This window comes from Ahaetulla prasina, chromosome 1 (assembly GCF_028640845.1).
Source record: "Ahaetulla prasina isolate Xishuangbanna chromosome 1, ASM2864084v1, whole genome shotgun sequence".
In the NCBI taxonomy this organism is placed as follows: domain Eukaryota; kingdom Metazoa; phylum Chordata; class Lepidosauria; order Squamata; family Colubridae; genus Ahaetulla; species Ahaetulla prasina.
The window spans coordinates 110,816,926-110,833,327 of record NC_080539.1 but is presented as its reverse complement, the minus strand read 5'-3'; the positions used below and the strand labels follow the sequence as shown (position 1 = coordinate 110,833,327).

Genomic DNA, 16,402 nt, shown 5'->3' with positions numbered 1-16,402 from the left:
AGAACCACCTTTGATTGATAGAATAGGATTGGAAGATTACAAAAGCTAATAAAATGATTTACATATGGTCTGGATTGATTATAATGTTTGATTCATTACCACATACCGGTAATTAGATCATGAATATTTGGAAACAACTGAGGTCAGAAAAAATATCAGAATCTTTATAGAAAAAATAAGAAGACCGAATTGGTGGCTGGAATTGAAAAATATGGGCTTGTTAATGTTAGAAGAGGCATCTTCCAGGATGACTCATCGTCACTCTTATTATTTGTCATTGTTATGGTCCAACTTTCAGTAATATTGAAGAAAACACACCTTGGATCTTAAATACTAACACATTCTCACATATGCTTAATATAAATGATCTGAAGTTTTATGGAAAATCAGAAATTGAAATTCAGTCATTGACAAATATGATAAGAAGTTGGCTCATAACACACCAAATTTAACTGTGGTTGAAAAGAAAGCGTGGATAATGGCATAAGCCAACTGTAGTGGTCCCAATAGTTATTTGCTCACTGGGTGCCATACCAAAAGTCTTGGATGGCACTTAGAAAATCTGGGCATTGACGAATATTTCCATATTGCTGGGATCCTCACATATACTACACTGATACATTATGACATTCTAGGTTCTTGGGAAGAACTTGATGAATATGAAAGCTAACACAAGCTAAAGTACTGGCAGCTGTGATTTCACACTGGTGTGCATATCAAAATAGTTCCAAAAAAAAAAAGCAACACCAAATGTTTTAGCTGTGAATATTCACTTTAGGAATTTGAAACAATAGATTATAAAAGATCATTTAAAGTTTGAAACTAAAAACATTTTAAAATGTAATGGAGCAATAATATTTAATTTAAAAATGGAGAAACATAAGGTTGAAAACATTTCCCTTTTATTGAAAGGACTTGATATTTTCTCATTTACAGACTATCAGTGAGGTTTGCAACAGTAAGTAATTTGACAGAAACCAAACAACACAATTTTTTTTCAAACTCTCTTCGGAAATATCTTGCTACAGGGCTTCAAATGTGCATCTCAATTCAGCTATTCAACAATTTTTCTTTCTATGTTTAGAAGTATTACATAAATAATTACAATCTGTAGTCAATGCAGTGTCTTCATGATAAAACATTTTCTATATAGGATGTCACTTGGAGACCAAAAAAATGAAATAATTTTTGAAAGGAAAACATTTGTAGTGTTGCTAAAGTATGTACAAAATTAAAATGCAAATGAAGACATAAAGACATAAATATAAAATCAAAATATTCCTTTCCTTGGCATTCTTTTTTGTTGCTTATTTTAAAACCTTTATTTAATTTTGAATAAGTGCCAATATTTTAACATAGCAGTCAAATATAATTGTGAAATAAAAGAATATTTCTTAATAGTCTAAATAACTTTCTACTGTATAAGCATCTCCTGCTAAGTCAGGGCAAGTCATCACTGGTAGAGCTCCAACTATTTCTTAATTTCAATAACCCTATAGATTAAAAGTCTGTAGGACCAAAGCCTAAAATATATTCTAAACAATATATTTTTCAGATCAGTGCTCTTCCTTCAGGAAATCATAAAACCCTTTTTGTGCAGTTCTATCAATTTTGGAGAAATTCACAACCAATTACCACATTCTCAGACTACACAACTTTTCTCACTTCTCTTTTCCATTTTATAAAGTTGTCAGTATGGTGAGATACATATTTTTGTATAAAGTTATAAATCCAGACTACCTACACTCATGGAGTGGCTCAGAAGTAGGCTATCATTTTGGCATACTGAACGTTCTTACAGATGGCTGCCATATAGACTACTCTATTTGACAAATGACTGTCATAGTCACTACAACCGGTCATAAAATTCATCTCATTTGTGATTACCTCTAGTTTGCTCTGTGTCAGGAAATTGTTATTTGCCTAACTAGTTGGCCAGGCAATATATAAACTAACTATGTATGTTTGTAAAAGGCATGATATTGCTTTAAGGCTGTGCTGCATCATGCAAGCATCCTGATTGGTTGAGCTCTGTAGCCAATGTATAAAAGAACTACTAAATTATGGCTTGTGGGGAATCTACAGGGACACTACAGCATTGTAACCTGATGACATGCTGCAACTATATATTTGAGCTTTATGATCATTGCTTGATCATGGCTAGTTATTGATTCCTCAAGATACTGACTGTTGTGAATTGAACTGTGTTTTGCTGAACTGAAAGAAGACCTTGTTTGTTGTGCAAGTCTACGTTGGTAAGAAGACTTGATATTTGTAACATCCCTGACTGGCTTTATATGTGTATGATCTGGAATTGTTTTTGGACTATGTCTTTGCCTTTTTCCTAAAAGTAAAGGAATATCAAACCCCAGTTTGTCTGCAAGTGACTGTTATTGTATACAACCAGTCTCAGTCATTTTCATGCGTAGGGTACTCTGCTCAACAGTCCACAACCTTGGTTGTGAACCCAGATTACCCTTAACACTGTCCCTTTCTCTCTCCCCCCACCCTCTGTCATTTTCTCTATATTTTTTCTGGAAAGGTGAATGTATTTCCAAACCAAGTGCTAAGCTGTAGCTACCTAGCATTTTTATTTTCTAAGACTATCTACAGCAGAGGTGTCAAACTGGCAGCCTGTGGGCCGGATGTGTCACGTGCAGACCACGCCCACCCCAGATCTGCAAAGGGAAAAATCGTCATGATACGTCATGTGACGGCAACGTGATGCTGTGAGTTTGACACCCGTGATCTACAAGATCCATATCAGGGGTGAAATGCTCCCGGTTCGGACTGGATCGCCCGATCTAGTAGCGATGGCGGGTGATTCGGAGAACCAGTAGCAAAAATCCCTGCCCCCCCCCCACATGCCCAGCTGAGCCATGCGATCATCAGAGGGTTTTTTTTTTTACTTTTAAAAGCATTTTTCCTTTGGCTGAAAAAAATGCTTTTAAAAATAAAAAAAAGCCTCTGATGATCGTGCGGCTCAGTTGGGATCATCAGAGCCCTTTAAAAGCATTTTTTCTACAACCTCTTTGGCTGAGTCATACCCAGTCACATTACCCCCCCCACCAAGCCACACTCACAGAACTGGTAGTAACAAATTTTACATTTCACCACTGATCCATATGTTAGTACCTGGTGCTTGTAACATGGCAAGCCTCATCCTTTTTTTAAATTAAAAAAAAACATGAAAAAAACATCATCTGCAGCCTAGAATCCAGAAGGTACCAAGGAAGGGTCCATGAGCACAATATTGTTTACTCTGCTATAGATTATAACAAAGATTATTCTCTGCTTTCTTGGTATTTATAGATAGGCCTATATCAAGACACTATACCAATGATTAGAGGGAATGAGAGAGATAGGTATCTTCTATTGCGACTGAGTCATAGCCTTACCCTTGCTTTGTGTGGTTAAGAAATGAGAGATTGGAACTCATGACTGTGTACTGAGAATAGGGGAGAACATTGATGATAAATGTGTGGAAAATGTGCAGGCCTTTCAGTCTTCTTATTGACCAAATACAGTATATGTCTCACAATTGTTAAAAAGGGAAAAGTGTTATGTCTGACAGTAATTGGAACAAATCCATCACCTAATTCTCTGCCACATTTATCCAAAATGCTGCACTGTGTTCTTAAATATAAATCTACTTTGGTAATTGCAAAACACCACTGACTATTTTACAGCTAAGTCTCCTTTAAAGTACTTTCTCTAGTTTGTAGAAAACAACCTGCATTAGTTTTCTGTTTTCTAATGTTTATCTCTCAAAATGGAAGATCAAACATTTTTCTTTATTTACCATGTTTCTTTTCCCATCTGTGTTGTACTCATTGATTTGCATCACCTTTTAAAAAATTTCCTCAGCATTCCTTCTACTACATCCATTCAAAGTGGTGATATACCTCTTCATTTTGCCGTTCTTATGTTTATGTTATGTTTACCTTTTCTTTTTGCATCCATTAAAATATTTCATTCCCTTCTTGTTTAAAACAAGACCTTGCCTGCGTTAATTCTAATCATTCTCAGCCCTTTTTGATCTTACCTTCAAAATACACCTCTACTGACTTTGCAAAGACATGAATCTATCTGGATGTCTTTAAAAACAATTTTGTACAAAGCATTATTTATTTCTTTGCTTTGAGATAGTCTTATTTTCAGTGCTTATAAATTGGTATATTATTTTGACAATTGGGAGACATCTGCTGCATTTAAGGCAGTGGATAGCTTGGCAAACTACTGTTAGAGATTGTTATTTTCAAAACTAAGGGATACAAGAATAATTTAGCCAGTGTGTGTTTTTTTTCTTACTTTTCTTAAATGAAATGGAACCAGAAATTATGGATGTCATATATTCACTCCCTGATTTCTACTGTGAAAAGGGCCTGCGCTTGAGTTTAAATATATAGAAATAGTATAGTTATCATGAAGAACTAAGTAGTGTGGATGTAGGAAAGTGAGCGTAGCAATAATTGTTTAACTTAGCTGACACTGTACTTACAATAAACAGTACTACAGTTTCTGGAGTGGTATCCTTATTGCAGGCCTTCCTCCCAGTGGGTGGAAAAAGAGATGGTCCTCCGTAGAGAAAGAGGCCAATGAGGATTTTCATTGAGGAACCTCATTGTGTGAGAGTATACACTTCTGCCTTTGTGGCTGTCTTAACTAATGAAAAAGGAAAGTTCAGCCAAAAAAAGAGAAGATGCCATGGCCACATCTAGTGCTATCAGTTCAAACTCCCATAATTAAAATAATGGCATAATTTCCATTCCCAATATATCCACAAAACGGAAAGGAAATATGCTAGCCCAGGAACTGGCATAATTTCCATTCCAAATAAAATTAAGGAGGTGAAAAAAGAATAATCAAAAACAGAGACAAAAATATAAGTCCCTCTTTCTTTTCCATTGTCCTTATCAATAAGATATACAGCAGGAAGTGTCCCTACTATCTATGCTGCCATAGGATTATTTTGTCTGCTATATCATGAAATGTTGTATTTCTCATCTCTATCTGTTGTTAGAAATACATGCACAACAGCACAATGGGGCCTCTGCTTTTGTGATGAAGACTTTGTCTATTAACATCATACCTTAATGTGGAAGCCAAGTAAACAAATGTTCTCAGTCTTGAGAAATCTCACTGAAAGCATTATTAAGGATTAGAACATGAAAAAGTATTTTAGTTTAGGATTTTAAGTGAATTTGTGGCGACCTATTCAATGAACTTATCTTGGTATTAAATAAAATACCAAGATAAATAAAAATATCATGGATCATTGCCCTGTCAAATAATCAAACTGAGCTGCACCTACCATGATACCCTTTGACCATTTTGTTTTGCAAATCAACAGTTAAAACATGGATAAAAAAATGTAATTCAAATAATAGCAGGATTTTTTATTAATCTGATGTCTGGATGGATGCAATAAGAAACTTGTGTTTTAAGCAAATGATTAATGCTTTTGGAATCATTGACCATTATGTGAGATTTTATATTTTGAATTTCTCTGAGTCAGCTGGATATCTAAAGGGAAATGTCTTTTCAAATATGCTATTGCACTTGAATCAGTTATAGGGAATTGGGATATGCTTCAATAAATCTCAGTTAAACAGCTTTTAATAATCTAAATAAGGTTACCTACAATTAGCAATATTTCAATAAAACTCTAAGAGAAACCTTGTGCGATTTGACTAAAAACACCCATTTAAATCAGCAGGTCTTTGGAAAGCTACTGAAACTATGCTACAAATAGCAAAATAAATGAATTCTAAGAAAAGTGAACAGAACCCTAAAGTTTCTGTTTTGGGAAGATCAGAGGTAGATATGAACCATCTAAAAGAGGCAGATATCAAAGTTACATTCAAAACTTCTACACTTCTGCACTCATGGTGGATCATAATTCTTGATATGGTTGAGTTGGTGACATTAATGCTATGCCAACTCTACAATTCTACCATATAATCAAGTACAACATTTAAATGTATTCATGTCACTTATGAGGTATCATCATTTATAAAAAGTTTGAGTGCTTTCATCAATCATGATACAATATTAATAATACCAATCTTTGAATCAATGCATATACCTTGTGACATATCAAAAAATATTTCATAAAGACTACAGTCTAGTCTTTAATTCTCTGCTTTGTTGACGCGCCTCCTCATTTTGCTCATCCAGCAGCGGGATAAGCCTGTACTTCCAAAGTACATTCTTTAAGTAGTACAATCTTTTATTTCTGACATAATGATCCTAAATCACTTGTCTGTGATTTAGCCTTCAGTCTAATACAGAACAAACCTTACATTTCCACAGCTGGTAGTAATCAAGTATTTCATTTATCTGTATTTGTTTTTCTCCCAATAAATTACTTTCACAATGGGAGAACCATATTAGATCAGGTTGCAAATACAGTAATGGAAATTGCCTGGGTAGCATTAAATTCCAGTCCTATTTTAGTATGACCAAGACATGAAAAGATGAAATATGTAAAGAGAGAGACAGAGAGGGAAAACCAAACATTGTCATGAATTGCTTCAACCTCTTTAGGCGTAGTTTCATAAACCCTGTACTGTCTCTTCAAAATAAATATCAACATTTCAACAATAGTCTCCCTTTAGAAACCTATGAAATTGATTCAGTTAAAGACTTCGGATGTAATTTTTGTGTAAAGAGTTGTCTTTACACAATTTGTGTAAAAACAATACATAATTTGTTCAGTTTGACATTGCAAACAAGTATAAAATTATTTACACAAAATACATTTAATAGAAATTAGGAACAACTACTTACAAAGATACAGTATTATTTACAAAGCAAAACCTATTTTAATAGGCAGCCAGAATAACATCTTTAGATATTTTCACTGGAAGCATTATATTTTTTCTTTTGATGTTGAGATATCAGTCTGTTATTTCAAATAGTAAGTAAAGAGAAATTGATATTCTTAATTCAAATATCACTCAAATGTGTAAATAGCAAACATTTTATTGCTTGCTTTTACAAAAAAAAAATCATATGTCAAACATACATTTTATTATTGGAGTCTGATTACCGTATATACTCGAATATAAGCCGATCCGAGTATAAGCCGAGGTCCCCAATTTTACCCCAAAAACTGGGGTAAACTGGGGACTCGAGTATAAGCCGAGGGTGGGAAATGAGGCACCTACCGGTTGGGGAAACCCTCCCTCCCTCAGCTGAGAAGGCTGGCGGCTCCTCCGCCCCGCCCTCTCACTGCACCGGCAGGGCTTCCCCGCGCCGTCCGGTAAAATGTGAAAAAAAGAAGAAAAAAAAAAACTCGAGTATAAGCCGTATATACTCGAGTATAAGCCGAGGGGCTTAAAAAAAAAAAAACTCGAGTATAAGCCGTATAGACCCGAGTATAAGCCGAGGGGACGTTTTTCAGCACAAAAAACGTGCTGAAAAACTCGGCTTATACTCGAGTATATACGGTACTTAAAAATTTAGCATGGACTGACTTGTGATTTCATTTAGCACTAGATTGCAAACTGTACTGCAACTGACTAATTCCGTTTCAACATTTTCCAAAACTGATACCATGGAAAATGTTTTCCATACTAGCTAGGTCTAAAACAGAAACTAGAAACAGACTTTGACGGAAGATATGAATATACATACACCTACACCAGCACACAGAACTTACTGTCAAGTACTGTTTCAGCACCATGCTTTCATTCAGGGAAGTAGCATGGATATCCTTAATCACATAATGCCATCAAATTGTCTCTGGTGCTCTAACAACCAATAGACAACCTTTACAGATGCATGTGATCAGTCAGATCATACTTCCATTGTCACAGGTGCCAAGTGGACTTCCAGATGACCCCCTGAAGTGGGTGCAAAGTGCAAAATTGTTGCAATGTCACAGGTTGCAGGACATTACTGTTTCCGTGCCTTCAACTTGGGATCAGCAGGTTTTTCTTGAGTAACAGAATGTCGAGGTGTGTAACCATTAATTCCATTTACAAAGACACATTGATAGTAGCGAACAGCAGCTGAAAAGAGGGGAATAAAAAGAATGATCAGAGTATTTAGCTGTAAACTAAGGAAACATCTAACCTACCAAAGCATAGATTGGAAGGGGTTTTCCCCGCCGCCTTGAAAGAGGTGGTGGTGAGGCCCCTCCTCAAGAAGCCTTCCCTGGACCCGGCTATTTTAGGAAATTATCGTCCAGTCTCCAACCTTCGCTTTGTGGCGAAGGTTGTAGAGAGTGTGGTTGCATGGCAGCTCCCCCGGTACCTGGATGAAGCTGTTTATCTAGACCCGTTCCAGTCCGGCTTCTGGTTCGGACATAGTATGGAGACAGCTTTGGTCGCGTTGGTGGATGACCTCTGGAGGGCCAGGGATAGGGGTTGTTCCTCTGCCCTGGTCCTGTTAGATCTCTCAGTGGCTTTTGATACCATCGACCATGGTATTTTGCTGCACCGGTTGGAGAGTTTGGGAGTGGGAGGCACCGTGTATCAGTGGTTCTCCTCCTATCTCTCCGACCGGATGCAGACGGTGTTGACAGGGGGGGCAGAGATCGACCGCGAGGCGCCTTACTTGTGGGGTGCCTCAGGGGTCGATTCTCTCGCCTCTCCTGTTCAACATCTATATGAAGCCGCTGGGCGAGGTCATCAGTGGCTTCGGGGTGAGTTACCATCTGTACGCTGACGACACGCAGCTGTACTTTTCCAGCCTGGGTCACCCCAACGAAGCTGTCGAAGTGCTGTCCCAGTGCCTGGAAGCCGTACGGGTCTGGATGGGAAGAAACAGGCTCAAGCTCAATCCCTCCAAGACGAAGTGGCTGTGGATGCGGGCCCCTCGGTACAGTCAGCTGCAACCGCAGCTGACTGTTGGGGGCGAGTCATTGGCCCCAATGGAAAGGGTGCGCAACTTGGGTGTTCTCCTGGATGGACGGCTTTCATTTGAAGATCATTTGGCGGCCGTCTCCAGGAGAGTTTTTTACCAGGTGCGCCTGGTCCGCCAGTTGCGCCCCTTCCTTGACCGGGATGCCTTATGCACGGTCACTCACGCTCTTGTCACTTCTCGTTTGGATTATTGCAATGCTCTCTACATGGGGCTTCCCCTGAAGTGCACCCGGAGGCTTCAGTTAGTTCAGAATGCAGCTGCGCGGGTGATTGAGGGAGCCTCACGTTGCTCCCACGTAACACCGCTCCTGCGCAGTCTGCACTGGCTTCCTGTGGTCTTTCGGGTGCACTTTAAGGTTTTGGTTACCTTTAAAGTTCTCCATGGCTTAGGGCCCGGGTACTTACGGGACCACCTGCTGTTACCTCATGCCTCCCACCGACCTGTACGCTCACACAGAGAGGGTCTTCTCAGGGTGCCATCCGCCAAGCAATGTCGGCTGGCGGCCCCCAGCGGAAGGGCCTTCTCTGTAGGAGCTCCTACCCTTTGGAATGAACTTCCCCCTGGTTTGCGCCAATTACCTGACCTTCGGACCTTTCGCCATGAGCTGAAAACGCATTTGTTTATTCAAGCGGGACTGGCTTAAATTTTTAATCCTAAATAATTTTAATTGGGGTTATTATTTATGAATTTTAAGGATTTTAAATTTGATCGTTTTAAATTTCGGCCTTTTATGGAATATGCTTGTTTTAAGTTTTTGTTTTAATTGTACATTGTGTTGTTTTTATAATTTGGCTGTACACCGCCCTGAGTCCTTCGGGAGAAGGGCGATATAAAAATCTAAATAAATAAATAAATAAATAAATAAATAAATAAATAAATAAATAAATAAATAAATAAATAATAGATCAACTTCCCTAGCTTTTTGTCAAAATATGTGGCCATCAAGCCTTGATAGAAATTCCAGGAATTGAAGTCAAACACTTCGAGAGACTGATGTAGATTATCAATGTCCAAAATCACTTTCTTCCCTAGTCAGGCATGGGTGAAATCAAGAGTTTTAATAGTTAAATAAATGGCAAGCAATGTTTTATCCTGCATTTGTTTTTTCACAAATCGAAACAGACTTTTTTTTAACCTTGCCAACTGAGATCTGAGATTGAAGGGCACACGTTATTCCTATGTTATTGACTGACACAAAATACTGTGAGCAGAAATGTCAGTTATGAAGTGACATTTCTCTTTCTTCATTGCAGTTATTTCAGAATATACTCTTCATGGGGCAGAAGAATTACAAATAGGCTCCTCAGTATTAGTAAATAGAAAATTAGAAGTCAAATACACAACGGAAATGCTAATGTATATGGACCCAAGGTACAGTTTATGCCCATTTGTATTCATTATTATATGACTTTCATATACAAGCTGTCTGAAATAATTGGATGGAGCTTTGGAGCTTCAAATGTGTTTTCTTTCTCAAACAGGGCTGGGCAATCTATGGCCTGTGGGCTCCATGTAGACCCTGATTCCCCGGTTGCCACTTCTAAAGAATCTGAGCGTACATTGCAGAAAGTAAAGGATCCCAAGATCCCATGGATGAAATTTGATGATGGCATAATTGGAAATACTACTTTTTATTCACAACACCAAAAGTAAAAGAGAGGGGGGGGAGAGGGAGGGAGGGAGGGAGGGAGAAGGTAATGCTTCTTTGACATGTAGGAGTTCTATGTTCTTCTTTTTAGAAGTATGGAATGGCAAAAGGGGGGGGGGAAACAAATTCAGTCAAGCGATCTAATGCGGTTGTGTCACCAGCTATGACTCTGCCCATGCTTCATGAAACAACAGCAACAACAAATAACAATAATAACGGTTTGTCAGACTGGGAGAAACGGTGAGTTTTTGCTCAATATAGCAATAGCGCTTGGACTTGTATACTGTTTCATAGTGGTTTACAGCCCTCTCTAAGTGGTTTATGGAGTCTGCATATTTGCCCCCAACAATCTGGGTCCTCATTTTACTGATCTCAGAAGGATGGAAGGCTGAGTCATCCTTGAGCCGCTCAAGATTGAACTCCTGCAGTGAGCAGTGAGTTAGCATGCAGTACTAGACTCTAACCACTGCACCACTATGGCACAGTATAGCATGAGTTGCAATGATACAAAGTACAATGTTCAATGATTGCTGCCTTCTCTGAATGCGGTGGTGATCCACCCTGCCAGCTTCTATGGAAATTCCCTCTGCCCTGCTTTCCTTGCTTTATTAATTTTATTTATTTCTTAAATTTATTTGCTGCCTATCTCACCCTGGGATTACTCTGGGTGGCTTACAATAGTAAAAATGAAAAAAAAAGATAAAAAATGTAAATGTAACAATAGTAAAGCAATAAAACAAAAATAAACGATGAAAGTAAAACAATGTGAATTAAAATGGGTGGGAGAAGAAGTAGGAAACGTAAGAGAGACAGTGGGGTCAGCTAATTAATCCAGTAGCCACCTCCAGTATAGTACTCCTGCATTGGGTCCCCAGACCAACCGGCAGAGGCAGTTTCTTCAGGCTGTCAGAGCCTGTGATTTAGGGGAAGGAAAAGTGTGAGCTCTCCCCTGATTCTTTTCCTGCCCCTCAAGCAGCTGGAAGACAATGCCAATCCCGGATTTAGAATCTTTGCCTTTACTCTCATGGATGCCAGTGGGTGAGAAAACATTCAGAAGGGAAATGGAAGAATGGCTCAAGACTCTAGGACAGGGGTGTCAAACTCGATTTCATTGAGGGCATCATCAAGGTTGTGTTTGACCCTGGAGGGCCAGGGTGGGTGTGGCCAGGGTGCACATGACCAGCTCGACATCACTTGTGTCGGGGGCGCCTGTAGTGGCCTGAGCACTCTTCCAATGAAATGGGCTCCCGAGCTCTGTTTTTCACTGCGACTATGTCCTGCAACCCTCTACTGGCAAAAACAGAGCTCGGGAGGGCCTCAGGTGGCCCTCCCAAGCTCCGTTTTTGCTGGCAGAGGCACCATGGTCTGATTCTTTGCTGTTTCCAGGGTGACCCCATGGGCCAGATTTAAGCCCCCCATGGGCCAAATCTGGTCCCTGGGCCATGAGTTTGACACCTCTGCTCTAGCATCAGACTTTTCATTAACTAAATTTCTTTGTTGGTGTCTCCTGTGTGCCATGCCCATATTTCTTATACAGTTGTACAAGGAGATGGGCAAATTATGTGCATGTCTGTGTACATCTGCGGGCGTGCACCCCCCACAAACACAGCTTCAGTTTTGGGGAGTAATATGAAGATATATTTTTGTTCGGTTTTCCATACAAGACAAAATGAAATTAGAGAAAAAGTGTGGTAAGATTTGCTCAAACGCATATCTTATTAATGCAGCTTCAAGTCTTTAGCAATCCTTTTAAAAGGGACTCCTTTTTTCTTGGTGCACATTTTTGATGCTGGTCATCATATTTGATGTGTCAAATAGCTTGCAGCTGCTTAGGAAAGGCTGTTAAATTTTCTTGACCTGAATATAAAAATGTTGCTAATTAGAGATATCTCCGTGCAATTCCATCTTGAGCCAAATATGTAATGAGTTATGCTTGTGGGTCAGGAGCAGGTCACTCAGCAGACATCTTTCATTAAAGCAAAGTACTTTGGCAGCAAAGGCAAAGCAGACGGAGACTTCATTAACACATTGTGTCACGAAACAACATCATAGTTGACTTTGATTAACTGGTCCACTGAGAACCGGATCATTTTATTTATTTATTTTAAAAATATCCAAAATAACCAGGCAGTCTTTGTCACTGTAAAAGACCAGCAAATTGTTGTGACCTAGTCCCAAGTAGTTATTACCAGACACAATCAGTCCTAAACAAACATATTTTATTAGAACAGCTGAGAATTACTTCATTCTCAGTTTAGTCCAAATTAATTCCAAAATAAATCCTTCAGAAAAAGTCCTTTGGCCTTATCACAGACCTTTGTCTTCTTTGGCACCCTGCCAAAGGCTTTTCTTGGCAAAGCCCCACAAACTTCAGAAACAAGAGACCACGACTAGAAACAAATGTAGCAACGTTGCTTTCCTACAAAGAGCTCAAGAGCCATTGCTGCTCTTTTAAGCCTTATGGGAGAGGCCAATCATCTCCTGGCCTGACTCCCGAGTCATCCTTTTTGCTTTAGCTGCTCTTGCCTTCTGGCAGCTCTTTGCATGTGTGCACTAGGGAGAAGGAAGCCTGTCCTGATATGGATAGGCCAAGGGTACAAGTATCCAAAATAACAGACAGAAGTAAAATATGCTACATAATACTTAAATCACTTTCATCCATTCAAATCCATGCCAGACATTCCTTTAAAAATCCCAAAGAAGATACTCTCAGTCTTGTTCACAGTCTTGTCTGGGATGTACAAGGTGTTTTTAACCACTATCAGGTAATTAGTATATTTAAGTGTTAATTAATCAAATTATCATTAAGAAGCAACAAAATGGAGTAAAAAGTATTAATTATAAACATTTAGCTAAAAATAATTGAACAAGCCCAACAGTTCCTATGTTAACTATGGTAAATCTGATTTAACACTGTGAGTATGTTCATTATTGCTTGCTCCCTAGATTTCTGCATTGGATAAAGTCCAGTTTTCCTTTGTTCAGTTGTTAATTCTTCCCTCTAGGCGTTTATAACCAGCAATCTTACTTGTAAGTAAGACAATGCAACATAAAGTCCACAATATATCACAGATATGCTCTCATCCTGACATCTTTTATAGAAAACAACAGGTTGTAATTGAAGCCCAAACATCCTAGGATAATTATGCTGGGGGCTATTTTGCTTAGCTCTAGTTCATGGATGAAACCTTAATGCTACAGAACAGCCCTCTCGCTCTGAGATTAATCAGAATGTGGTTATAGAAAGCTACTTGTGTTCTCTGGATGAAAGCAAACAACTGCAAGGGTTCTCACCCAGCCAAATACCCGATCGGGCTACTAAAACATGAAACAGATGGAAATTGTATCTCCCACCCAAGATAATTAGTTTTAGAAAGGGTAGAAGAAACAGATGCAAAAAAAAAATGTGAACATGAAACCTTATAAACAGAACTTGTGTTTGATAAATGCAAGATGCCGTCACTGTTTCATAATGGTCCCTTAACTTTTCCACAGCTAAACTATCTTATCAGAAATTCCGGGATTCTTGATGCCCGTTTAATTAGATCCAGTCCAGCCTGCTAGAGAAAGCCTGACAACAATGGTAGGTATTTCAGCAGCCTCATGCGAGAGAAATTTACATCATGTTCAGTGAATACACAAGTTATGCATCACACCAAATGCTCAACACTGCAGCTTGCATATGTGAACCCCAGGCCTTAAAGGACTTCCCAAAACCATTAATTGGCCATAAACAAAGCTTAGAAGCAATAGAATTATTTGTTTTTTATTTCTTTTATGGCTCATTAATACACTGGTTCAGATAGGAGACTGTCCCTAAAAAGAAACTTTCTCACTGAAGGGATCTTCTCTCTCACTGGGGCAATCAACTTACAAGATCAAGATAATAATTCACATCAGAAGCAAAACAAAACAACCCTGCTCTCAGCAGTATCATTCATGCAGGGGACATATGTATGGGGAAGAAGTAAGCCACTGAAACTACTTAGGTGGTTTTTTACATTCCAATTAGTTAATATTCTGTCTTTATTATCTTTACAAATAACTCAAGATGACGAATGTATACAACCCGTCTTCCTCTTCCTAGTAAGATGGAAACATGCCATTTGATTCACATTCATCGATTAAAATAAGGATTTTCAATCCTACAAAAATAGTGCATCAACATGGACAGTCATTAGCATGACCAGTACACAAATTCTGTTCAGCTAATCTGAACTTTTCTTATGTTTATGCAGGTCCATTTTTAAGAGTTGACCCCCCCCCCTTTCTTGAAGGAAGATGATAAAGGCTAATAATTATTCTAAGACTGTAAAGCAAGTCTTCCATTTAGTTGAATTATAGCTTAGAATTTTAAAAATAGGTTCATGTGGGCTTTTGGCCTCTCATGAGCACAATTTTCATCTGCAAAAAATTAGTGGAAGTTGAAATTCTAACCTGTACTGAATGTGAAGGTAAAGGTTCCCCTCACACATATGTGCTAGTCGTTTCTGACTCTAGGGGGCAGTGCTCATCTCCGTTTCAAAGCCGAAGAGCCAGCGCTGTCCGAAGACATCTCCGTGGTCATGTGGCCAGCATGACTAAACGCCAAAAGCGCAAGGAACGCTGTTACTTTCCCACCAAAGGTGGTCCCTATTTTTCTACTTGTATTTTTTACGTGCTTTCGAACTGCTAGGTTGGCAGAAGCTGGTACAAGTAACTGGAGCTCACCCCATTACACAGCACTAGGGATTTGAACTGCTGAACTGCCAACCTTTCATCGACAAGCTCAGCATCTTAGCCACTGAGCCACCGCATCCCTTATGTGAATTACTGAATTACAAATTAATTTTACTGACTTGAGTCTTATTTTTGGTATTAAAGAATCATTGTACTACAATTATAATAATGTAAATCCTTCCCATCCTAAACTTCAAAAACAAATTGTAGAAGATTGAAATCTGAAGTTTTATGTAATGGCCATAATCTATGACACAATTACTGGAAGGGGAACTATTTCCTATTTTTTGGAACTATCTCCTCTTGTACTTGTGCAGGTAGCAACATAATGTATAAAAATGGATGTCTTGTTCACATTTTTTGTACTAATTTATCTTTTCTCCTTCACAATGCAACTGCTTTCAAGATTAATTTAATCTTACAAAATACGTAAAATGAGCTTTCCCTCATTAACTAGTTTTCAAAGGCAAATTGTTCATTCTTTCTTAATCTGACAAGATGAGGTGAAACAAAACTGTGGATACCGAGTTACATGTCCTGACAAGGAATTAAAGTCACTTGAAAATCAAAGATATTTGCAAGGCCTTTAACTTACTTCCTGGTTTTGCAGCTTTTGAAATTTTTTCTGAAAAGAAAGAAAGAAAATCTCAGAAAGAGGGAGGGAATCGGTAGAGCAAGTTTCTTTGCTAATTCTTTGCTTTCTTTGCTAATCAATTAATTCTTTGATTTCTTTGTTAATTTGCTTTCTTTCAATTGCTTTTTTAATTAAGTTAATCTGGCAGCATTTTTGAAGTCACTTCATACTGAAACTCAAAACAGCTATGACTATGAATGTCTTTGATAATGGGATGAAAGGCTCTTTTTTTTTTGTGGACTTGTATAAGAAACCCTCCTGGGTGATACCATAAGGCTTCCTTATTTGTCCATCTTTTAATATTCTTTTGAGGTGCATGGAAACCACTTCCAAGACCTTCCAGAAGAGATGTGTTTTCAGCTGCCTCCAAAAGGCAGTCAAGTTCAGAACTAGCCTACATTCCAGAAGGAGGCCATTCCAAAAAACTGGTGTTGCTACAGAAATGCAACATGATTTAGCCTCCTATACTGTCCTCCTATACTGTCCTGGCACGTATGCCACAGGTGGCACGCAGAGCCCTCTCTGCG

General features: G+C 38.6%; 1 protein-coding gene across 32 annotated transcripts in view; it reads right to left on the bottom strand.

Moving 5' to 3' along the window:
* Positions 1 to 1,027: 1,027 nt before the first annotated feature.
* The window catches only part of TRDN (triadin), a 259,912-nt gene continuing 244,537 nt past the window's right edge, over positions 1,028 to 16,402 (bottom strand). For all 32 annotated transcript variants that reach the window (XM_058172483.1, XM_058172492.1, XM_058172547.1 and 29 more), the window contains 2 exons: positions 15,837 to 15,866; positions 1,028 to 8,018 (listed from right to left, as the gene is read on the bottom strand). In XM_058172483.1, the coding sequence (XP_058028466.1) occupies positions 7,903 to 8,018; positions 15,837 to 15,866 (146 nt within the window). In that variant the 3' untranslated portion in view covers positions 1,028 to 7,902. The remainder of the gene's footprint in view (positions 8,019 to 15,836; positions 15,867 to 16,402) is intronic.